The sequence below is a fragment of the Carcharhinus amblyrhynchos genome, chromosome 12 (genome assembly GCF_965287045.1).
Source record: "Carcharhinus amblyrhynchos chromosome 12, sCarAmb.v2.hapA, whole genome shotgun sequence".
Classification (NCBI taxonomy): Eukaryota; Metazoa; Chordata; class Chondrichthyes; order Carcharhiniformes; family Carcharhinidae; genus Carcharhinus; species Carcharhinus amblyrhynchos.
Window position 1 is genome coordinate 61,049,030 of NC_137335.1, and position 25,816 is coordinate 61,074,845.

The 25,816-nt window shown below is 40.7% G+C and overlaps 1 protein-coding gene across 5 annotated transcripts in view; it reads right to left on the reverse strand.

The window, feature by feature from the left end:
• The window catches only part of thada (THADA armadillo repeat containing), a 425,051-nt gene that overhangs the window by 96,876 nt on the left and 302,359 nt on the right, over positions 1-25,816 (reverse strand). For 4 of the 5 annotated variants that reach the window (XM_080200616.1, XM_080200615.1, XM_080200617.1 and 1 more), the window contains exon 30: positions 6,621-6,706. The exons of the other annotated variant lie outside the window; for it this stretch is intronic. In XM_080200616.1, coding sequence (XP_080056742.1) covers positions 6,621-6,706 — 86 coding nt within the window. The remainder of the gene's footprint in view (positions 1-6,620; positions 6,707-25,816) is intronic. 5 annotated transcript variants of the gene reach the window in all.

A 25,816-nucleotide genomic window follows, 5' to 3' on the forward strand; every position in this document is an offset into this window, starting at 1 on the left:
AAGTCTTAAGTTCTATTCTGATAAGGAATAAGTTAGCATCTTCTCATCCTCACCTAAACCCATGCAAGTATTTTTCCTGTTGGAAAGAGATGAGGAGATAAAATGTGGCTGACTTTTCTACCTTCTTGTCCAGGGCTATGGAGGTCAATTGTGGCAGCTCTATTGACATGCCAGCTGAGATCAGCCAATTTACAATAGAGTGGGAATGAAACCTACCGCATTCCTCATTATAAACCCACTACAAAATTAGTGATGGCATTCTCATTAGTAGTTTCCAATGAAAATGTTTGGCAATATCTCTTCAGTTACTGACGATGGTTTTGGTCCTTTTTGTTTCTCTAATTTAAAAATCTGCTGAAATTTTCCTCTTGCTGCCATTTTGTCATGCAGTGTCACCCTCAACAGTTTTTTGCCATGTACCTCAATTCCAAGCTATACAAGGAACCATCATAATCCTATTTATGTATAGCACTAATATTTCAACTGTTGCAATCAGAGAAAGAAAAATAAACCTTTAACCTTTTTGGGTTTTTTTTAAACAAACCCAGGTTAGGGAAAAAGGTTAATTTTAATGGATGAAAACTACAGGAAAGACAAACAGAGAGGACAGTGATAAAGTCAAATTGTTAAATAAATGAATATCTAGTGATGAATAATAGGCTGAAAGCCCCCTCCTCAGTTTTGTAGGGCATATCACACTACACGGTGCAGCCATAGCCTGCAGCAGAAAAGGAATGGAAAATCACAGCTGCATGATTTCAAAGATTAGAATAACCAAATATTTAAGTTTTCCTGCAATACGTAGTTATAAAAATAAATCAAAAAAGGCAGGCAATTAGTGTAAAATGTTTCAGTGACCTAGGTCTATCAGTACAGTCTGTATCCAACAGCACAGCTGCACTAACAAAATTCCTCTTGATTAGCCAAACAAGCAATGCATGAGGTCTCTCGATGACTTTCTATTACTTTGCCTTCAATTCAGCTGCAGGATAATTCAACAGTCTATATACACAATGCTATATATATGAAGTACTTTGTGAAGGAAGCAGGTTTGTTTATCTTTTGCATCAAAACCTGGCAACTGCTCAGCTTTAAATTGAGTCATTTTACATCCGCACTGACAGCATTTTGAAGGGGTAACTGCTCATTAAAGAAAATATATTCTTGCAATAAAAATCACCTTTTCTCATGAATTAAAGTCTGCACTTAAAAAGTGAATGTTCCTGAGTTTGCCTTAAACATAAACATTTCAAGTTTACACAACAGATTTTCCTTAATAAGATTTAATTTTGAGAGTAGGTAAGCTCAACTACAATATTATCTGTCACCATAATAAGCATTGAATTTTTCCTTGGTCAACATAAAACTCAAAACTTCTTGCATGATTTCTTTAAACATTTCCAAAGCACTTTCACAGTAATTGAATGAACCGATGTATCTAGCTCAAGGAGTTGCTTTGTCTCATTGATTTCATCAACTCAGCATAAATGCTCCAAGGGCTTAAAGTTCTAAAATAACACCAAGAACTACCAGACCTACCCACAGCAAGCAGCCCTTAGGGTAAGACAAACATTGATTAGACTAAAAACATGCTGCAGAAGAGTAACATAAAGTTCCTACATAATTTTACAACTATGGCATATTGTTTAGTTATAGTAATTTATACTGTACAACTACCAGTTTTAATACCATACAATTTCAACAAAATTAAGAAGAACTGCATAGTTTGAAGTTATTGTATTTCTGGACCATTAGGACAATTTACTACTGTGTCATTATTATAATCCCCTCCCTTGTTATTTTCTCCCTCCATGTTCTCTGACTAAGATCTCAGGCAGATGAAATGCAATAAAGATTTTCTTGGAACTTAAAACTCAGAATCATAAAACACAGAAAGTGGCCATTCAGCCCTACTATGCCTGTGCCAGCTCCCTAAGAGATTGTTTTTCCTAGTCTTTACCTATATACATATAATTTCCCCCTTTTAAATATTTACCTACTTTCCTTTTTAAAACAGCAGCGTTTCTAACGTATAATCAGCCAAAGATATATTCTACTGTAGCTGAATGATCCTATCCTAACCCCTTCCCTCCAGGAGATGGCTATGTATCACTCTGGAATTACTGATGACCTATGAGCTAATGAAAATCGTTCACATTGTCATCACAGCGTAGTGGTGAATATGAAAAAATTGGTATGAAAAACTGAACTATATAACACAGACAGTGGCATGGTGGCACAGTGGTTAGCATGGCTGCCTCACAGCGCCAGGAACCCAGGTTCAATTCTGGCCTCAGGTGATTGTGTGGAGTTTCCACATTCTCCCCGAATCTGCGTGTTTACTCTAGGTGCTCTGGTTTTCTTCCACATTCCACAGATGTGCAGGTTAGGTTGACTGGCCACGCTAAGTTGTGATGTGGAGATGCTGGCGTTGGACTGGGGTAAACACAGTAAGAAGTCTGACAACACCAGGTTTAAGTCCAACCGATTTATTTGATAGTAAACTCACAAGCTTTCGAGGTTCTCCTCTTCATCAGGTGAATGGAGAGTTCTGGCCTCAGACAGTACACATAACAGCACAGACAGTTTACAGATTACTGATTAGAATGCGAATCTTTACACCTAACCTGTTATTCAAGTCTTAAAGTGGCTAACAATGTGAGTGGAAGGAGCACTGAGCACAGGTTGCCTGGGTTTGCAAAACCTCACTTACTGTACTGTCTGAAGACAATACACATCTCTTTAACCTGTGCTCAGTGCTCCTTCCACTCACATTGTTAGCCACTTTAAGACTTGAATAGCAGGTTAGGTGTAAAGATTCGCATTCTAATCAGTAATCTGTAAACTGTCTGTGCTGTTATATGTACTGTCTGAGGCCAGAACTCTCCATTCACCTGATGAAGAGGAGAACCTCGAAAGCTTGTGAGTTTACTATCAAATAAATCGGTTGGACTTAAACCTGGTGTTGTCAGACTTCTTACCATGCCAAGTTGCCCCTTAGTGTCAGGGGAATTAGCAGGGTAAGTAAATGGGTTAAAGGTATAGGCCTGGGTGGGATTATGGCCAGTGAGACTTGATGGGCTAAATGGCCTCCTGCACTTTAGGAATTCTATGACTGCATTCTATGATTTTAGAAATTAAATTATAGATTGTATCATTGTACTTCATACAAAAATTGGCAGTGAGCATTTTGTACTATTTAACGGTAAAATGACAAAAGTTTCAAGCTGGCAACTGATGGTCATAATGTTGACAAGCAATGTGAGGTGCTGAATTAAGAATATTGACTGGGAGAAATGAATCAAGATTCTCTGCTACCATGCTCAACATTTTAGTTACTTATTGTTGCATACCATTCATTACACTATAATAAAAGGTTTTCTGGTGACATGGGTTGTCCGTATACAATTAAGGGATGACTGGACAGATGTGAGAAAGTGAAAAGAAGATAAGGTAATGATTAAAATGTAAGACCTTATTATTAAAGCCCAACGTCAGACAAAATTGAATGGTAGTGTTCTTCAATGAAATTAAAACATTGCAGCTAGTATCAGTATTTTGGAACTCGTATAACATCAATCAAGCCAAAGGCTGATTGATGTTTATGAGAGGAACCAAGGTCAGTAATTTTATGGTTAAAGCAAAACATCTGAGCAACAGTTTAAAGAAAAGGACACTGTCGAAACATAAGGTACAAGGGAGAGCAAAATAAAAGATGTTCAAAGTAAAAGTTTGGCTGATATATCTTCCTCCATTTAGACATTGATAAACTATCTGAAGCAAAGCTGACATTGTCAAGGCAAACCCAACATTAAAGCAACTTCTATCTCACTACTTTTGTACTGTTATGTGTTGATTTTAGATGCACACTGTACTCTAACTCCTGTTTATAGTAATAATTACATAAAACTAATTCCATTTATTTAATGAGTCCCTTAAATTTAGAAAGTTAAAGCTTGTGAATGGAATATTTGGAAGGGTGAACAAAAGAAGGAAGTGGACAAATGAATGGGTTTGGGGTTGGGTTTAGCATTGGGTCTGGGTGGCTAATGACATGATCACCAATGGTGGGACAAGAAAAGATATTCAAGGGGACACAGTAAGAAGAACAGAGAGCTTTGGGAGGATGGAGAAAAGCATAGCACTGAAGATTATAGAGAAAGATCATGGAGAAAGTTAAACCTATGGACAAGAATTTTAAATTGTAGCCTTCAGCAGACTGGGGGCCAGGGTCAGTGAACAGACAGGAAGACAAGAAGCAGCAGCCTAGGGGAGTAGCTAGGAATTGGGGAGCTCAGGAACAGGAAGTTGGAAGCTTGATTGTTGGAGTTGGAGGAGGGTATCCAATTGGAGGAGCAGCAGGGATTACGCACCTGAATCCAATATTCCTAAAATTTAGGAATTTTATTTCCTAAATCACTGTAGCTGAATTAGGAAACCCAACCATCTGGGATTAAATTTAACATGGTGCATAAAAGTGCACACGCAGCCTCATTATAATTTTTAAATTGCCAACCCTTCTCTTGGGAGCAAGTTGGTTGCTGACCCATCCCATTTCACCTCCATTAAATGCAAAAGTGGTAAGTTGGGCTTGGAATTCTGATTTTAACATTTTAACTTTCCACCCAACTTAAACACCATAGAACCAGAGAAAATTATAGCTCAGAAAGAAGCCTTTTGGCCCATTCTTGTCTGCGCCGAACCATTTTTTGCCTAGTCCCTCTGACCTGCACTTGGACCATATCCCTCCACACTCCTCTCATCCATGAACCTGTCCAAGTTTTTCTTAAATGTTAAAACTGACCCCGCATTTATCACTTTATCTGGCAGCTCATTCCACACTCCCACCACTCTCTACATGAAGAAGCTCCCCTTAATATTCCCTTTAAACTTTTCTCCTTTCACCCTTAAGCCCTCTGGTTTTTTTCTCCTCTAGCCTCAGTGGAAAATGCCTGCTTGCATTCACTCTGTCTATACCCATCAAAATCTTATACAAAGAACAAAGAACAACCCAGCACGGGAAACAGGCCCTTCGGCCCAACAAGCCCGCGCCGCCGCATCACCCTACACCTATTCTACCCTGCGTGTCTACGAATAGAACCCCTGACTTAGCCAGATTCAGGGGAGAATAGTGTCAATTTGGTAAAACCAATCAGCCTAAGAGCACATCTTTGGGGTGTGGGAGGAAACCGGAGCGCCCGGAGGAAACCCACGCATCCACAGGGAGAATGCACAAACTCCCACAGACACAGGCCCAAATCCATGTATCTGCACAGCTAGCAGTGCTAGTCACCGAGCTGTTGCGGCTCCCGTCTACCGGTCCAGGATCAAGCACACACACCGACACGAAGTACTAGGCCACTCCTGGAACCTCCAAGAGTAGCCCACGCACGACCCACCGTGTGCATGCCCCTCGTTTGACAACGAGGTGGACCTCCTCTATCAAATCTCTCCTCATTCTTCTACACTCCAGGGAATAAAGTCCTAACCTATTCAATCTCTCTCTGTTACTCAGCTTCTCAAGTCCCGGCGACATCCTTGTGAACCTTTTCTGCACTGTTTCAACCTTATTTACATCCTTCCTGTACACAAGGTGACCAGAACTGTACACAATACCCTAAATTCGGCCTCACCAATGCCTTATACAACCTTATCATAACACTCCAACTTTTATACTCGATACTCCAATTTATAAAGGCCAATGTACCAAAAGCACTCTTTATGACCCTATCCACCTGTGACGTCACTTTTAGGGAATTCTGTACCTGTATTCCCAGGTCCATCTGTTCAACTGCACTCTTCAGAGTCCTACCATTTACCCTGTACGTTCTGCTTTGGTTTGTCCTTCCAAAGTGCCTCACACTTTGCGTTAAATTTCATTTGCCATTTTTCAGCCCGTTTTTCTAGTTGGTTCAAATCCCTCTGCAAGCTTTGAAAACCTTCTTCACTGTCCACCACACCTCCAAGCTTTGTATCATCAGCAAATTTGCTGATCCAATTTACCACATTATCATCCAGATCATTGATATATGGGATCAAAATCTCTCATCTGATCTCTTGTAGGCAGTCTCACATCACATAGGCTTTTCATCAGACATTGTAAGTTCAGCTCAGTGTAAAGCTAAACTTTAAAGTACACTAAGCACTTCATGGGTATTTTGTGAGCTTCCATTTGAATAATTTTAAAAAGAAACAATATTCCCATGACTCTCATGACATCTACACCCACTTAAGGTGAACACCTATTCCATACTGTTTTGTAACTGAACTGAGCACTATCAATTGTGAGGCACAGCCAGCAGCATCGCCTGAGGCTTCTCATTGAGCTTTGCAGTCTACAAATCAAAAAGAAAGTAGGCCATTTGGCCCATTATGTTTCTTCTGTGACTTTTGTCAATCACGACAACTCTTTATCTTTTTAATCTCAAACAGGAACAGTCTCTACAAACAACAGTCTAATATGTTGTGTGTATGTCGTAAATTGGGGGGTTTAAAGATTCCTCAAATTGATTTGTTAAAGTGCCTTAATTTGTAGAAAATGTGTACAAATCAATACTGCTAACAAGGAGTCACTGAAAACACTGAGCAGTGATACAACATTTGACCCTGTAAAATCTTACCTATTGTTTTTGACTTATCCAAATAATGCCAAAGAACGCTAATGACATCAAGGAAAGTTGCTCTGGTCAGCATACAAGGGTTCTGCCTAGAAAACAATAAATCAGAAACAATCAATGACGCAAATCAATTCCAGAAAAATATTATTATTATTATCTTGCTGATAATAACAGCAAGATATCATGCAACCATGCTACTTAGCAGATGGGATGCAAAACACCAGCATAAACTGGTTTTTTTCTGATTGGCAGTCAGTGACTAGTGGGGTTCCATAGGGATCTGTGCTAGGACCCCAACTGTTCACATTATATATCAATGATTTGGAAGAGGGAACTGAATGTATTATCTTGAAATTTGCAGATGATACAAAGTTGGGTGGGAGGCTGAGCTGTGAGGAGGATGCAGAGATGCTTCAGTATGATTTGGACAGGCTGTTTGTGTGGGCACTGGCATGGCAGATGCAGTATAATGTTGATGAATGTGAGGTTACCCACTTTGGTAGCAATAATAGGAAGACAGGTCATTAGCTGAATGGGTGTAAATTGAGGGAAGTGGATACTCAACGAGACATTGCAGTCCTCGTTCATCAGTCGCTGAAAGTAAGCGTACAAGTACAACAGGCAGTAAAGAAGGCAAATGGTATGTTGGCCTTCGTAGCGAAGGGATTTGAGTATAGCAATAAGGGTGTTTTGCTGCCACTGTATAGGACGTTGCTGAGGCCACTCCTGGACTAGTGTGTGCAGTTTTGATGTCCTTATCTGAGGAAGGATGTCCTTGTTGTAGAAGGGATACAGCGAAGGTTTACCAGGTTGATTCCTGGTATGGTAGGTCTGTCATATGAGGAAAGACTAGAGTTTAGAAGAGTGAGAGGGAGAATCACAGAAACTCGTAAAATTCTAACAGGGTTAGACAGGCTAGATTCAGAAACGATGTTCCCAATAGTGAGGGAGTCCAGAACTGGGTCATAGTTTGAGGATAAGGGGTAAACCTTTTAGAACTGAGCTGAGGAGAAATTTCTTCATCCAGGGGTTGGTGAATATGTTGAATTCACTACAATGGAATATAGTTGAGGCCAAAATGTTGTCTGATTTCAAGAAAAAAATAGATATGGCTCCTGGGGCTAAATAGATCAAGGGATATGGGAGAAAGGGGGAGCGGGGATCAGGACATTGAATTCAATGATCAGCCATGATCAAGATGAATGGCGGGGCAGGTTCGAGGGGCCAAATTGCCTTCTCCTTTTTCTAGTGTCTATGTTTCCATGTAACCAGTGAGAAAATAAAAACTGAATTCATGAAATACTCATGGGAATGGTGGGGAGGGTGGAAAAGCAAGTGGAAACAATATTTAAGGTGGAATCATAGAATCCCTACACTGCAGGAGGTGGTAATTTGGCCCAACACTGAATTCTGTTTCAAAGAGTTTGTTATGTTAAAATAATTAAAGTATAATTAAATCAAATGATTGCTTTATAAACTTGTCTTTAAGTATTTATTTTGCTGTAATTTTTGGCACTTTCTTTTCATGCTGAATTGTTTTTATGTGTGTAGACATCAACTTTCCTGGCCAGGTCAATTCTGAAAATATGCCTTGCCTTTGCATTTTGTCAAGAAACGCAATACACTTTAACTATAAGTGAGCTTTTAGAAATATCTATTTTTTGATGAAGTCAATAGCAGATGTACTCAGGACAAACTTCATCACTGACAAGAAACAAGAAACAGCCTGTGCTTAAAGTAAGTCAGTTTTAGCTAGGCTGTAGCGTCTAATCTCATTACTTAAAAAAAAATGTGTCAGGTGGTAAATATTTTTCACTGATAGGTCCTATTCATTGGCATCTGTGACTTTCAAGAACTGAAACAAAATTTAGAATGCTCACTGATAAAGACTGAGTAGCAGAACGAGCAAGAACACTATCTTTCATCTTTAAGAGTTAAGGTTAAAAGTTGGACTGATGGGATCAAAAACTTGTTTCTCATGAATGGCTATGAAAGTCATGAGTGAAACGAGCATGGCAGTTTCAACCTATCTCAAAATGAGCATCGATGGTTTGCTAAGCCAAAACTGTTGAAAATTCAACCAACTCATTCAGAAACCACAAGGCTGGCTTGCCTGGGACATGGAGAATGTCATGGCAGTGTAGTTAGAGTGTTGGACTTGAAACCTGTTTTTAAGGTAGTCAGTATCCCAAACCTGTTATCACGACTTGGCAGCATGAGATGCCAAACTGGTTCAAAAAAATAAAAATATTCTATTGCTAAGCACCAATTTCTGGACATGAACACAATTAAGTGAAATTTGTACTGGTTTCTTCAATTACTTTGAGAGTATATCATAAAAAAAAAGCTTAGCTGTCAAAACACCGATTAACTGCACAAACATCACAGGAATTTGCTCAGATTTATTCTGTTGCACTGATATCTGCATGTATAAACAGAGCTTCTGCCAAAGTAACAGCATTAGAACAGGAGAAGTTAGAGTAAATTAACTGTTTAAAGCTCATGTCTTTTTCTATTTTCCATATAAATCCATCTAGTCTTTTTTTTATTTTAAAGGGATTGCTAGCCTTAGGAAAAATGTGATTCATTGCCAAATTGGTTTTATTTCTACATTTATGACATTACCAACAAAGGAACCACAAGAAGACTTCCCTACTAGAGTGATTTCCTTCTGGGACTTCACCTCCAGCACTTGTTGCACACAGTTCTCTCCAGTTCAACGCCAATTTTGTGTTTAAAACTACGAACCATGTTGATTGACTTATGGTGGTTTGGCACACGTAAATTCCTCTCTTCTGTCTATTCTCTCTCCCATAATGCCCTGTATGATACAAGTTGAGTGTTCCTTACATCTTTGCTAAAGTGTGTATGATTCAAGTGCTTTTTATCTTTATCTAACCACTGTCCTTTATGGACAAATACATGTTACTATTTACATTCTCATACTCTTCTTTTGCTTTTTTTGGGATGAGGTGAAAAGATAACATACCACAGTTACAGTCACACAGAATGCTGAGTAACTTTGGCCAATGTGCCAAGTAAGCTATTTATGTGCTTAAATTTCATGTGAAAGAAAGCAACAGTAGATAGGAAAAGTCAATTAGAAGTGACAACACTGAATAGATCTGCTGAATGGAACTAGCACACTGGAAAAATAACTAGTGAGCAATTCAGAAAAGAAAACCAGTGGGATCTATTGTCCTGTATTAACATAAAAACAACTGCAAAGGAATATATTGCAAGCTGCATTGCAGCTTCAATGTATTAATCTATTCTTCATTTGCATAACTTACAGCTTGAACAGGCAACAAATAAAAAAGGTCACTTCTACATATGTATACACCAAGTATATTTGCATCTCAACGCACTGCACCAGAATGGTTGAGTGCATCTTTGTATCTGGGATTTTAATAGAGGGAGTTGCCAAATGATATAGGGGACAGGATTTTACGGCCCCGATTGGGTGAGACTGGAAAGTCCTGCCTGAGGTGAACGGACATTTCCTTTGTCTGCCCCTTGCCCGTTCTGATTCCGTGGTGAGCAGGGCAGTAGAATTCTGGCGAGGGACTCAAACGCATCAGTTGCTCCCCTAAGTTGCCTGAATATCCTACTGTTAAGAGAATTGACACATAATGATCTAATAAAATAGTGGAACCCCACCAAAGGGCACAATGATAATATGCTCATGATCTGAACTTGGTATATATGTCTTATCATGTGTTTCTTCAAGCTGTGTGAAGGTGGACCAAGTTCCCAATAGATAAGGTTTGCTTTGAATTGTTAATCTGCTTTATTTCCAGTATACTCCATGTATAGGACAAGGTTAATGATCAGGTTTTCTTAGTTCATTAGGTAAAATTTACCTTTGTGCAATGACAGACATATAGCTCTTCAGTGGGTTGCCTTGCTTAATGGAAACAGAATAATCCCTTTGAATTCCTTCCTATAATCCAAGGAAGAATCTTCGTGTCCGGTCCTTTTACTGCACCCTAATACCAGGAGCCAGCATGCCTTTTTGGTGATGATGGGTTAAATTATACCAGGCTCCAGAATCTCAATCCTTCTAGCTAAGATGCTGGAGGGGATCCAGGGGGACAGCACTGAGAGTGAAGAGACTGGAGATGGGATTGCTGCCCCTCAGCGATAGCAAAACCCATTTCACAGAACTAGCTGCCAGTCAGTTAGAGGCTGGCAGCTTTTCAACATTTCAGGCATGCAACTTTGGATCATTTAATTATGTTTGGGCATTTGACCTGGTGCTAGACTAACCGGTCTCAACAAGGGGGTCAGGGTTTGAAAGGCCATGGGAGATGCACAAAGTGGGACGGGATGGGAGAAGATTTTGGTGACCCTCTGATGGACACTAGGGGCCCGATTTTACCATTTTCACTCTAAGTGCCGATTCTGGGCATAGTACAGATCTGACTTAGAAATCCGCTTTCAGGCGCTCCCACACGCTCTTAGCCATCTCCAGTCCGATTCGCGCTGTGGGCAGGGCTTAGTGCTGCCGGAACAATCAGAGCTCTGTACTGCGCGTGCGCAGTTAGAAAAAATTGGAAAAAGCACGCCCGTGTCAGATTACTCCCAAACCGCAGAAAGCAGAGAAAGTGGCTCGGGAGCGAAAAGCGGGAGCGAGAGTGTATCTCGGGGGAGATACATCTGACCTGCCTCCTCTCCACCCACCCACTTGCGCCGCCCCCCCCCCCCCCCCGCAACCAGATAATGATCTGACCTCACGTCCCTCCTCCAGCCAGAGAATGATCTGACCCGCCTCCACCCTCACCCCCACCACTGATCTGAGTCAGAGAGCCGTTGGAAACACTGAAAATGCTCTTCGGAGCCTGCAGCACCCGGCTCAGACTTTTACTCAGCAGATCCCTAAAAGCGCGGTTCTGGATTGATAAATGTGGCGGTAAAGGGGGAAATGCTGAATGAGTTGGGCGGACAGTCCATTAATTTAATTTAAATGCATGCAATTGCACGCAGGTCTCGGTAAAGTGGCAATCTGCGTGGACTCAGGTGCAGACTGTGATAAAGGCCTCACACCCAAATTTACCACGATTTCGCACCTGAAAACAGGCGCAAATTGTTGGTAAAATCGGGCCCTAGGTGGGAGCCCCCACCACCAACTCATATAGGACAACATGTGGGGTTGGGCATTTTGTGTGGGTATCTCCAACGTTTGGTTAAATCCTGGCAGTGACTGATTGAGGTCCTCAAGGGGGAATTAGTTTCCCACTTATGGTCCTCAGCCAGTTCACTGGCAACAGGCCACCCAACACCACCTGCACTGCTAGTATAAATGCGACAGGGTTGGCTGCCCACTGGATTTAATGATCTCTCTGGCCTTTAAACTTGCCAGCAGGGGAGCATTAAGTCTCTCTTCTTAACCTATACTTGAAATGGACCGAAATTAAAGAGATTTCCTGCACAATGGTAGAAGTACTTGGACAAGCTGGAGAATCCTAATTCTTCCGAGACTTCCATACCGGAAGCAGGAACGTGGAGTATTTCTCTCTGTCTAGTTTGGCAGGAAAGCATGCCATTTCTTCTGGCCCATCCTCATGAAATACACACCAGGGGTTTTGCCCCATTTTTTGTGGTAAAATGGCATGATGGTATGAGTCCTACCATCATATCTGGGTGCCATATCGAGAAGGCACCCAAAATCACCAATCCACTATTGAAGCAAGAAAAAAGATGGACTTCCTGAAAAAGATGGACTGCCACATGACACCAAACTTGAAAGATTCACCTTAAAGGTGCTCTCTCCACCCACTGAAGTGGTGTTCTGGGGTCCAGGGTCGCTGGCAGTCTCAATCCCAAATTCCAGAGGCAGCCTCAGACATTGTCCCAATTTTTGCACACCACGTTGTTCCAGACATCTTCTGGTGGTCCACTGCTGAGAATCAGGGGTGGTAGTGGTCGGGGGGGTGCAGGGGAGTGGAGAGTAGGCCAGTCAGCCCATTGAATCTGCTCCACCATTCAATGAGATCATGACTGATCTAATAATGATAATCCTCAATTCCACTTTCCCACCTTATTCCTATAGCCCTCGATTCCCTCACTGATTAAAGATCTGTCCATCTCTACCTTGAGCATACTTAATGACCCAGCCTTTACTTCCCTCTGTGATCAAGAATTCCACAGATTCACTATCTTCAGAAAAGAAATTTCTCCTCATCTGTCTTGAATGGGCAATCCCTTACTCTGAGATTATGCCTTCTGGTTCTAAACTCTCCCACAAGGGAAACACCCTCTCAGCCTATCAAGCTCCATGAAAATTTTACAACGGTTTTCTCTCATTTTTCTAAATCCAATGAGTACAGACCCAACCTACACAACATCTCCTCATAAGAAAATCCCTCCATTCTTGGGATCAACCTTGTGAATCATCTCTGGACTGTCCCCAATGGCAGTATATCTTTCTTAGATAAGGGGACGAAAACTATTTCATGCTGACTTCCAACAGGTTTCCCAATGCACCAAGATAGGCACAAACAGAGTATCCTATGAGATATTCACACTGGCGTGAAATCAATTTTTAGACACCTGCCAAATTCTGTCTCTACCAGACTTCCCCACCGACCACAGAATCTGTAGCACAGTCATGGGAGAATTATGCCCTTGGCATTTAATCTCTGGAAAGGTTCGCATCTTAATCTCACTTCATCTGTGTCATCTTCTAACAAACAAAACTCACCAGAATAATTTTTAAAAATCTAATATTTTTCACAAATGTTTTCTGACTTAAGTCAATGGTGGATATGCATAACAGAGAAAACACAATTCCCTAGAAGAGAGCAGCAAGAAAGAAGACTAAAATCACAGGGAAGTGAACTTTATAATAGGGTTAGGGACAAGTTGACGACCCTCTCAATTTTGGAGACTGATTTGTGGCATTTAAAAAAAATAATTTGGAGACTTGAAAGGGCAAGGCTTTCAACGTATACAATAATAAAATTACACTAGGAATCGGAAATTATGAACAAAGCTGATTTACTTCCACAAATGAATTTTTGTAATATTGCAGTGCAATAATTGCTCCTGTGTGGTGTAGTGATCATTGTGTTATCGGTTTGGTGAGAAAGTTACTGAACTATACCGTGAAACCTAAATTTAGATCGTAAGCATTTTCCCTTTAAATAGGATACACTCTTTCTTTTAGAATGAAAAATATAGCCATATGAAGGTAACTAAAGAACACAACCTCTCTGTCATTCTTCCAAATGCTAATCAAAAATGAAAACAGCTTGCATTTATACAACACCTTTAATGAAGTAAGGCACCCCGAGTTGTACTGTACAATAGAGTAATCAGACAAAAGTTGATACTGGGCCAAGGAGGATACATTAGAACAGATGACAAAAAAATCTGGTCAGAGGTAGATTTTAAAGAATATCATAAAGGAGAGGGGAGATGATTAGATGGAAGATATTGAAAATGTACAAATGGCCAAAATTAAAGGAAGAGTTTTTAGAGGGTTGAACAGCTGGAGGAAGTTACAGGGTTAGGGAAAAGGGGAGCATGGGTGGTCTTAATGCAAGGATGAGAATTTTAAACATGAGGCATTGGTGGACCAAGAGCCAATGTAGATCAGCAAGCTACAGAGTAATGGGTCAATAGAACTTAGTGTGTACTAGAATATGGGCAGCAGAATTTTGAATTAGCTCAAGTTAATGAAGTGTGGAAATTAGGAGGCCAGACAAGATATCGAGCCACGAACATTGGAATATTCAAATCTGGAGGTATAACACGGATAAGGCCATTTCAGTGACAGACGGGCTAAACCTGGATTGGAGACTTGCGATGTTACAGAAGTGGAAGTAGGTGATATCAGTAATGAGAGAGGATATGCTGTCGGAAGTTTAGCCCAGGGACAAATAGGACACAGCAGGGCTGCAAATAGTATAATTCAGCCAAGAACAGTAGCCAAGGAGGACGGAGGAATCACTAACTACATTACAAAGTTTGTGATGGGGAATTGAAGACAGAGATTTTGGTCTTCCAATTTTCAACTGAGACCTTGCTGTTTATAAGATACCACAAATTGAATTGGAAGGTCAGATTCAATAAAATAAAGTGCTTGCATCTGCAAAGTTCGTTTAAAAAATTTAAATTGTCTTTATATTAATTTTAACCATAAAATTATAATCACTGTGAACTTAACACAGTGCTTAAAATATTTACACAATATTGACTGCAATTACTTTTTTAATGAGTTATACTGTAAGTAGAAATTATTTTTGTGCTGAGAAAATTGTGTTGAGCACAAAATATTACTATTAGAAGTGAGCAATGCTAAATTTAATAGTACACACATAGAACCAAGAAACCAGAAAAGGATCATTTAACAATTGTATACAGCTCATCATCATCACTGAACCCTAAATAAAGATAATAACTTTTACATGTATTGCTTAGGCAATGGAAGTATACCAAACTTACTTGCAAAGTAAATTCTGTCTTACAGACTTGCATCATGCTAATGCTGACAATTATGTGGTACAAATCTAGCAAGCTTCAAATGGGACTAGTATCACAACTTACCCAGAAGGTAACTTATGTGAAGCAGACTGTCCCAATGAATTTAGGATTGAAAGTTACATGAAAAGATATACATATAAATGATGAATAATAATCTGGAACACCATGGTAGAACTATGTGAATATCATTTGTTGTGCAGTCAAGATTGAATAATGTATTTTTTTTTAAACAGCTTACTCTTTGTTCTGAAGACATTGGCTGTTTTTTTTTCATGTTGGGGCTTCTTCAATCTCTCATGCTGGAATGCCTGTACTGAAGGTAGCGTTCACCCAAAAGAAGAGGCTGGCACCACTTCCACTGCCACCCTGACAATGTTCCTTGCCATCTTGGCAATGACACCCTGGCAGTGACTTTCACAGTGACACCCTGGCAGCGACACAACACTGCTAGGGTGCCAGTGACAGGATGGCAAGGAACAATGCCAGGTTGTCACTGCCAAAAGGCGGGGCCTGAAGTGGGGCAAGGTCTTTGGTGACCCCATATAGGAGTGTCTCTCATTGGGGATGGGGTGGATTGGGTGGTAGGTGAGATCTCTGACTGGGGAAGGGGCATCCTCATGCCTGCATGGTGTGGTAGGTGGTGGCGAAGACCCCATACATTTGTGATGCGGGTGAGTTTGCCCTTAAAGGTGAAGGCTTGGGGGTGCCCCCTTGGTCTGTGTTGGGTCATCAGTTCTGTGGAGATGGGAGGGGGCCTTGTCACTTAACTTGAGATCTGGACACCATGTTCCTGTGAAGCCAGGCTGACCAGCATGTTTCCCGTTGGGGATTTTTTTCTTAACAAAAGGTAGCTGAATCCCAACTGGCAAGCACAGCCAGTGGGAAACACTCCGGTTTTCCAGTGGGTGGCAGCACTTAGATTTTATTCTGGAGAATCATGACTCAAAGGTTTCCTTGAAGAGCCAAGGGGCAGCTCTTCTACTCCTTGTGGCCAACAAGGATTGCTGAAAGCACCACTTATCTTGGCTAGCTGATAGCTTCTGCCTCTTTCTTGTTGTCATTTCCTAACGTACGAGAAACATGAGTAGGATGGGTCAACTTCAATCGGACTTGCATTATTCAAATATGTTAACAGGTTTTTAGCCTCTCCTTGACAGGACAGTCAGATGCCCTGACATAAATCTTGTAAAAATTGTGGTGGTTCCAAGTGTTGCAGTCAGGTTCCACTAATTTAATTTTTATAACACTCTCCCACATGTCTTAGGGATTCATGTTGAGGCCAATGTTTCTATTCCGATGTCCCAAGATGTGAAACTCTAAAACAACTTTCTACTGAAGCTGATAAATATCTGTAACACAGAAAACAGCTTGTCAACTTTTTCTGAGTGCTTTACTGGTTAAGGAAAGGGGCTTATACCAGGGGGTTGGCAGAGGCAATCTTGGTCGAGAGTACAAATGATAAGATTAACACTGAACAGTACCATAAGCTGCAAGTGGTGAGGAGAATGGTGTAGTAAATAGGAACATGATAATTATGAAGGATTTAGATGTTAGAGGTATGGTGGATGACCAGGAGCAAATGGAATGTTGGAATGAAAATCAAATTAGCAGCAAGCAATTACTGTTTCAAAACACATGCAAAACAGGCAATCGGAGCAGACTTTGGGGAACAGAACTTGAAATTAAACTGCAGCAAGTAATGTTAATTTTTTAAACAAACATAGAAGAAGATTCAAATTAGGAAAATAGGGAAACAGAACATCTAAATAAGGAGTTAACAACTAAATAATAAACAGCTAAAAAATAACCTCAGCTAAATGCTAAATATTTAAAATTACATGGTCACAAGAAGTCCTCTTCGAGGGCTGGGGTGCGAAAACTGCTAGTTAAGGAAACTAAAAGCAGAGAGCTGGCATCAATACAATGGATAAATGGCCTCCTTTCAAATGGAATACAGATAGTAATGATTGAGCTGCAACAAACTTTGGTACCCTTTTGCTGCTATCCAAGAAACTGACAATTTACGAAAGATGGGAAAGATCAATTAAAAGATGAGTTGAAAGTGAGAATATATAATCAAGAAATGGCTGATGTATTAAAGAAATCATAGAATCCCTATTGAGTCTGCACCAGCTCTCCGACAAAGCATCTCTTCCAGGCCTAGCTCCTGCACTATCCCTGTAACCCCACACATTTACCCCACAAATCCCCCTAACCTGCACATCTTGGGATACGAAGGGGCAATTTAGCATGGCCAATTCACCTAACCTGCACATCTTTGGACTGTGGGAGGAAACTGGAGCATCCACAGGGAACCCAAACAGACATGGGAGAATGTGCGAACTCCACACAGTCACCCAAGGCTGGAATTGAACTCAGGTCCCTAGTGTTGTGAGGCAGGAGTCCTAACAACTATGCCACAAATCTTTGCTGTATCTTCACAAATTAAACTTGTGATATTGACATCTGCAGACAATGCAGAGATTACCCAGATATGTCCTACCCACAAAAAGCAAGACAAATCTAATCTGGTTCATTGCCATACTTCTGTCAATCATCAGTGTATTGATGGGAGAAATCATCAAGTGTCATCAAGTGACACACAGGCCTGTACTTTTATTTGGCTGAGCAGGCAGGGCCAGTGCAGGTGGTGGTATGGGGGGCTCAATTTTCTGCTACCAGCTGTCATGTCACCATAGCCCTGTCTCCCAGCAATGTTCATTGACGCTGGTTAAATAGATGGGCTACAGTTAGCTACTCGTCAGTGGCAGATAACCAATTAAATTGCCTAAATGGCACTTCTCAGGAGGTATCTGGAAATATGAGATCTAGAGCCTGGCCAATAAACTGAGGCCTTCTTCTGGGAGCAGGCAGGGTGGGAGAGGTGGAGGTTTTGACAGAATAGGTGGAAAGGAAAGGGATCCAATGATTGAGTTTAACTTCTTCTGGCAAAGCTGCAGTTGCAGCTGGTGTAGTAAATAGGAACATGATAATCATGAAGGATTTAGATGTTAGAGGTATGGTGGATGACCAGGAGCAAATGGAATGTTGGACTGAAAAGCGTTCCTCTTAGAAAAGTTCTTCAGAAGACACTGTCATCTTGAGCTCCTTCTAATTTCCCTATCTACATTGCCAGTTCACACCTGACAGTGGGGGATGCCCATCTTTCAGTGCTGGAGTGCCTCCTAGCTGGATGGGGCTTCCAATAAGTGGCCATCTCCTTGAAAAGTACCCTCAGGAACTCAGGGGCAGCAAACGTGGGTTATCGATCTGCATTTCCTCCCAACAACAGAATGAGAACTCAAAAACAAAAATTAAGCCTTGAATCCAAGAACCTATTCACTAACACATAGGGTGGGATTTTCCAGCCATGCTTGCCCCAAAACTGGAAAATCCTGCCAGAAGTCAACATATCTTTGCATTCACTGCTACAATTCCTGTGGCAGTGGGACAGGAAAATTCCCTCCTATAGTTTCTGCTCCATCAAAACTACTGGGCTTCAGACCACATAACAGTCATTATTCGGGCATAGAAACAAAAGTTAAATGCAAGAAGCCAATGAAAAGCGATTGGCAATCACATCGAGACAGCATATGAATGAACATGACACCAAGGAGCTGGAGCGAAATTGAAGTAAATTGGAAGATCTTCCAGTGTCTACAGTTATAATTGGCACATATAAAAACAACTGTTGTCCTGGTTGTCAAAGTTCGATCACTGCAGTCCTAGGAAGCAATTCAGTAGTTCCTCAGGGTACTGTCCTTGGCCCAGTCTTCCTCAACTATTTCATTAATGAACTTTATCATAAGGTCACAAAAATGGCATCAATTTAGTATGAAGGGCAATGGATTCCAGAATGAATCGAGCACGAATTGGCGTATATACTCAATTGTAAGGTGCCAAAGGGTGCAGAGGAACAGGGTGACCAAAGATTCAATGTATTATTACCTGAATAGGTGATGACAACAGATAAAGCCATAAAAAAGGTCAGTGCAAGAATGAAGAAGTAATGGCAAATCAATGAAAAATAGGCCAGAGGTAAAAACTGTGTGCAGATTTGGATACTGTGACAGAAAGTACAATACAGATAATTTACACCAAACATACACCTGGATAATACCAGACATAAATTTGAGATACAAGGCCAATTTCATCACTGCAGACAGGTTCATGAAACATTTAATAAAGGATTTTTAAAAATACAAGGATTTTTAATTGAATAAATAAGGAAAGACTAATCTCTTTGGTCAGTGATGGGGTGATTCATTTAAATATTATCAAGTAGAGTAAGGAGGTCAGTTTGGAGACACTTCTTTATAGCGTGTTAGAACATGAAATGCTTTGTCACAGGGTGTGATTATCAGAGGGAACAATGTATCTGCAAAGAGAAATGTGGATAAACATTTGAGGTAGAGGAAAATACAGGACACGTGGAGCAAATGGGCAACAGTGTTAATTTCCATTTGCTATTTTAAAGAGCCAGCACAGAAATGATGGGAAAAATGGCCTCTTTCAAATAGAAATCTGTGTTTAAAGATAGCAGATTCCACTGGACCAGAAATTTGGAGAATAGTAGTGGCCATCACTCTTAGATGAATAAATATTCTTGAATATTGCTCATTCACCTTCAAATTTAGAAAATATTAATGTGTAATGTTGCTTCAAAAGGTTAAACAACTAGGTTAGAATCCATAAAAGGGTAGGGGTGAAAATGTCTTTTCTCATTTTGTACTGCGGTTTTTCAAATATTCTGTCTTCCCTTTGGTAGCATCACCACATTGAATCCCCATGCAAACCCTTAGCAAAATTACATTTTCTTGCTTTCCTAATTATAATTTCCAATATGAACACATCTAGGCACAATGGCCCAGATATTTGTGATCAGAACGACTCCAGTGCTATTTAAAAATGGTATGTGGGATCTGATTTCATCATTCCTGGCACCCACAACTTTTACCAGCATGGGAAAACACTGTGTACCCCCAAATTAGATGGCTCCATCTTGGGGGTCGATATCTCATTCTCCCCCATGAAATTTTCAAGGAGTCGGGCCAGCTTTTGGTTGATTCATGATCCACTTCTACTGATAGTCATTGAGAACAATCATCTAGATTCAGGAACATCTGAAAGAAGAGTTACCCACACCCCTTCATTTAAACACAGTGGCACCACATGCCCTACACCCATACCCCTAGGGCCTTTATAGCCCCCATACCAACTCATGGTCCTCATATCCATACACTTAATATACTCTATTATTGGACCTATGAGCCATTTGATAATGTCTTTTGAAAAAGATTGTTGTTCCCATAGCCTATAAACATGTTAATCAAATAGACCAATGAAGTATCAATAGATGAGTCTTAAATGTTTCACACCTCTTAATCTTGTGAAAATAAACAATGAGACCTTGACAAAAGAGAGCATAGAAACAACTTCAAAATGTTAATCAAAGTTTGACAATTGTTTTCTCTAGTTGTCAAGGCAGAACCCCCTGTAAAGATAGTCCCTTTGTGAGTCCAGCTTCCCAGCCAAGAATACAGCTGGAAGAACTCTTTCATAAGAATTGGACTCCAGCTACTCACCTCAGTAGTGGAAATTTGGCCTATATTTATATGGTGACTGATTCACATATTGCAGTCCCTGCATTGGTGATGGGTTGGCTAGTTAACTTAAAAATGTTGCAGTTTGGACTGATCTTTGTTTGGGCAAACAAAAAATGCTTATTTGATGATATATTTTTTTCTCCAAACATCTGGTGGAAGTATTATCTTTTTGCAGTCTGGGCTAGAATTGTGCAAGTTAAACCACTTGCAACAGATTAAATCACAAAGCACAGTTTGTCTCATCTGCATGTGTATAAATCCCTTCAAAACTCAAAGACACTGGACTTATCTTTTGATAAGATACGAAAGGCTTGGATAGAACATTTGTATGAATTATATACCAGTGCAAAATGAGTTTTGATAACACAAATTCACACTTCCAAAAATAATGCACAAAGTTGCCAAAGGTTACATGTGGTAGTAGACAGATGTTTCATTTAGTTTCTCAACAAATTGTTTGCACTTGCATTGAATTGAAGCTGAAACGGCGCTGCTGCTAAAATGGTGCCAGAGTCACACTTTCAACATTATGGCACTTGGTCTTTGGCACTTCTCTACTGAACATATTTTTACTTACATTCAGAATGAAAGTAAGCCTCGATCTATAACAGGAAATTTAAAAAGCTCAGGTTGACTTCATTTTAACATGGAGCCATATTAGAATTTCTTATATGGTATATTCATGGTCCTTGCAATCGAATTCAAAATATCACTCCTACTGTACAACTAAGTAGGATCCCAGTCATAAGCATCAGCTTGGGAATTGCTTTTTTTCACAGAAAGTTCCACATGACTGAAAATGTTATTGCTTGCTATGCACAGAGATAAAGTTGTATTTGGAAATAAAAGCTAGGAAAGAGAAATATAATTTCAGTTTTAAGCTTAGATAATTCAAAACCAATGTTTGCTAAATAAGATAGAAATCACTTTTTGAGTTTTTATACTATCATGACGATGAAAATTTATAATTCGCCGGCTGAGCAAACATGCTGAACTGTTTGTAAAGACAAGCAAAGACCCTGACTAAATGTGGCTGCCACAAGTTGCCTGAGGTCTGGTAATACCAGTTGACCAGCTTCTGGAAAGCTCTGATGCGGAATTACAATTCAAACAAAAACAGAAAATGTTAGAAAATCTCAGCAGGTCTGACAGCATCTGTGGGGACAGAATAGAGCCAGTGTTTTGAGCCTGGATGACCCTTCATCAGAACTAAGAGCAAAGAGAATTAGCACAGATTTATACTACTGGGGTGGGGAGGGGTATATGGAATTGGACAAAGAGAATATAAATCAGGACACAGAAGGCTGAGAGGGTGTTAAGAGTGTCCATTAAATGATCAGAATGTGAAAGTGGCAGAACAGAGGTAATAGATTGTTAAAGGACTGCCTGATGAACGTGGCAGTTGAACTGAAGAGGGGGTGGGGGTTGTGGATAGGAGAGCATGAATGGAGAAGTGAGAAAGAAGGATGATAAAAAGGAAGAAAGAGATGAAATAAATGGAAATGGGGTGAAGGTCGAGGAGAGAGTTCATCTTTTGAAGTTGTTGAACTCAATGTTACAGAAGGCTGTAAAGTGTCCAATTGGAAGCAGTTCCTCCAGTTTACATTAGGGTTCACAATAACATTGCAAAAGGCCAAGGATGGACATATGGACACGTGTTGAAGTGGCAAGCGATAGGAAAGTCTGGATCCTGCTTGTGGACGGACAAAAGATGTTCAGCAGCCACCCAGTCTCTGTTTGGTCTCTCTGATGTAGAGTAGACCACATTGGGAGCAATAAATGCAATAGACCGGATTGAAGGAGGAGCATGTGAAACACTGATTCACCTGAAAGGGGTATTTGGGACCTGGGACAGTGAACAGGGAGGAGATAAAGGGGCAGGTATTACAGTGTCTACGATTGCATGGGAAGATGCGATGGGCAGGTTTGTTGTGTTGGGTGTGATGGAGGGAAGGACCAGGGTGTCCAGAGAGAGCAGTTCCAGCAGAATGCTGATGAAGGGGTGGGGGGAAGATGTGTTAGGTAGTGGCATCATGTTGGAATTGGCAGAAATGGCAGAGGATGATCTTTTGAATGCGGAGACTGGTGGAGTGAAAAGTGAGGACAAGGGGGCCCCTAACCTGGTTCTAGGAGTGACGGGAGGAGGTGAGAGCACTGGTCAGGGTGATGGGTTGGATGTAGTTGAGAGCCTTGTCTGGAAAACCATGATTGAGGAAGAAGGAAGACATATCGGCAGCGCTATTTTGAAAGTGGCATCATCTGAACAGAAGCGAAGGAACTCAGAGAATGGGATGGAGTCTTTACGGGATGTAGGGTGCGAAGAGCTATAGAGTCATAGAGTTTACAGCATGGAAACAGGCCCTTCGGCCCAACTTGTCCATGCTGCCCTTTTGTTTGACCACTAAGCTAGTCCCAATTGCCCGTGTTTGGCCCATATCCCTCTGTACCCATCTTACCCATGTAACTGTTTAAATGCTTTTTAAAAGACAAAACTGTACCCGCCTCTGCTACTAGCCCTGGCAGCTTGTTCCAGGCACTCACTACCCTGTGTGTGAAAATATTGCTCCTCTGGACCCTTTTGTATCTCTCCCCTCTCACCTTAAACCTATGCCCTCTAGTTTTAGACTCCCCTACCTTTGGGAAAAGATGTTGACTATCTAACTGATCTATGCCCCTCATTATTTTACAGACCTCTATAAGATCACTCCTAAGTCTCCTGTGCTCTAGAGAAAAAAGTCCTAATGTATCTAGCCTCTCCTTATAACTCAAACCATCCAGTCCCAGTAGCATCTTAGTTATCTTTTCTGCACTCCTTCTAGTTTAATAATATCCTTTCTATAATTGAGTGACCAGAACAGTACACAGTATTCCAACTGAGGCCTTAACAATGTCTTGACAACTTCAACAAGACGTTCCAACTCCTGTATTTGTGGGAGTCGGTGAGCTTGTGATGGATTCTTGGCATCCACAGTATTTTGCTTTTACATTACAATTCAAACTGTACAATTTGAACTGAGACAGGGCAAGCTGCTTAAAAATGCAAGATCACATTCAAAGGTGAAGGTGAGAAAACAAACAAACATCAAAACTCATCACTGTCTCAGGAACAAGCATTAAAATACCAAGTGTTGGATATTTAAACAGCAGCTGCTACAGACAGATCCACCCAAAAGTCCACAGAAATACTCAAATGATAAAATATAACATGTTAGGCCAAAACCACCAAAGAAAGATTGCAAGTGACACAGGTAGTGTCAAGAGAGTTTTCAGCAGAGGAAATGGCCTAAGAAGCTTTGCTCCCTCCCTTGCTTTCTTTTCAAAGAAGTTGTGTCACCTGGTTCGGAAGTTAGCTATCAGAAACCTACCAGCAAACCGAGATCTTGTAATAATTACAACATCTTCATCATTTGACAGAATTGAGGAGACCAAATAACGTAAACCAAACATAAGGTTTAAAATTTACGCCTAAAAGAAAAGGACACTTAATCATATATTCTTTTAACTTTTTTCAGTTGGACTCCCTTATTTCTGATGCCTTCGTGTGTAATGTTGCATTTTATTATTTTTTTCCTTCCTCAGGTTTCTTCTCTCAAAGAGTCGTGAACCTTTAAAATTATTTACTCCAGGAAGCAGTGGACGGCAAGTCCTTGAAGGATGCGGTCAATAGGTTTATAAATCAGTCGGGGAATTAAGGGTTATGGAGTTAAGGCAGGAAAGTGGATTCAGTGGCCAGAATACTCCACAGTCCCTAATGGATGGGAAAACGAGAGAATTCTCTGCTCATTTTTGGGCATACTTAGTTTCATGAATCTCCAGCACTCTATGCAGCACACAGTGCCTCAGGGAGATTCATGCTGGTAAGTGGGGAGACAGGTCTACAGCATAATGCTGAGCGGGCCACTGCGCATACCCAATATGTCAGTGGGGAGATTGGTGCATGCGCATTGGCCCCTTCATCGCCGGCCTCCCGATGGCTTTCCAAACCCCCTGATTACCAGCTTACCCTCCCACTTAATCACCGGCTTCCCCATAATTGTTTCCCAACTCCTCCCCAATCTCCCAGATCGCTGGCCTATGGAAATAGCGATGTCTATATGGTAATCAGCCCTGCGCCAATTTCTGGCATGTCAGAAAAAAGGGCCGGGAGACTTGTGATTGGCTGGACACAGGCCCACCCACTGATATCTCCCAGCCAGTGAGTGTTAGATCAGCCATGATCTTACTAAGTGACAGAACAGGCCTGAAGGGTTGAATGGTTTTATGATCATACAGTCTAAAGATTTGGCTAGTGATTCGAAGGTTTGTGATATTATATCACAGATTGTGAAACATTAGTTTAAACAATTTGGAGCAATCAGCAGATAGATCTCAGAGTCCGTGTAAAAGCATTTAAGACAAAGGAATACTAAAAGGAGGGTTGGAAAACCTGTAACTGGTTCCTTGATAAAACAACTGAGGGCAAGCATTGTTTGAAAGCATAGTTGGAGAGTCTTGAGGCAGACCCTTGATGAAAACAGCTGAGAGGAAGCAATGGCTTGGAAGAAGAGTTTAAAGCGTGTCTTTTTGAGAGTGGAATTTGGGAACACTTGAATGACAATCATCCGGCATGAATTTGCCAGAAATACACAGAAAATTGATTAAGTGGCATTTATCATTTGGTTTCAGAGTAGGGTATTATCCTTGAGGACTGTGTGCATTTGTGAAGTTAATGTTTTTCTTGTTGTTAAAAACTAATTGGTAGTCTTGTGACTCTGTTCCTCCACATTTTCTAAAAAAAGTAAAAGTTAAGATCTTTTGAACCAGAGTTTCATTCTGGGATCTTCCTATTCACTAATAACATCAACTGGGATCATAAGAGGTACTAACAAAATACATAGCTGAAACAGTAACATTTGGCAATATCTACCTAATAGGGCTGCTGCAGATGTTATTACAAAAGGCAATGTTTTGTAACAAAAAATACCTTTATAAGTAACAATGGTAAGCAATAGTTGAGATTCAGCAGCTGTATTCATCTGTAAGTATGCTTGTGAAAGATCAATCTTTCTGAATTTCTGCCCATCTGACAACCCAGAAATAAATCTTCAATTAAAGGAAGTGGATAGT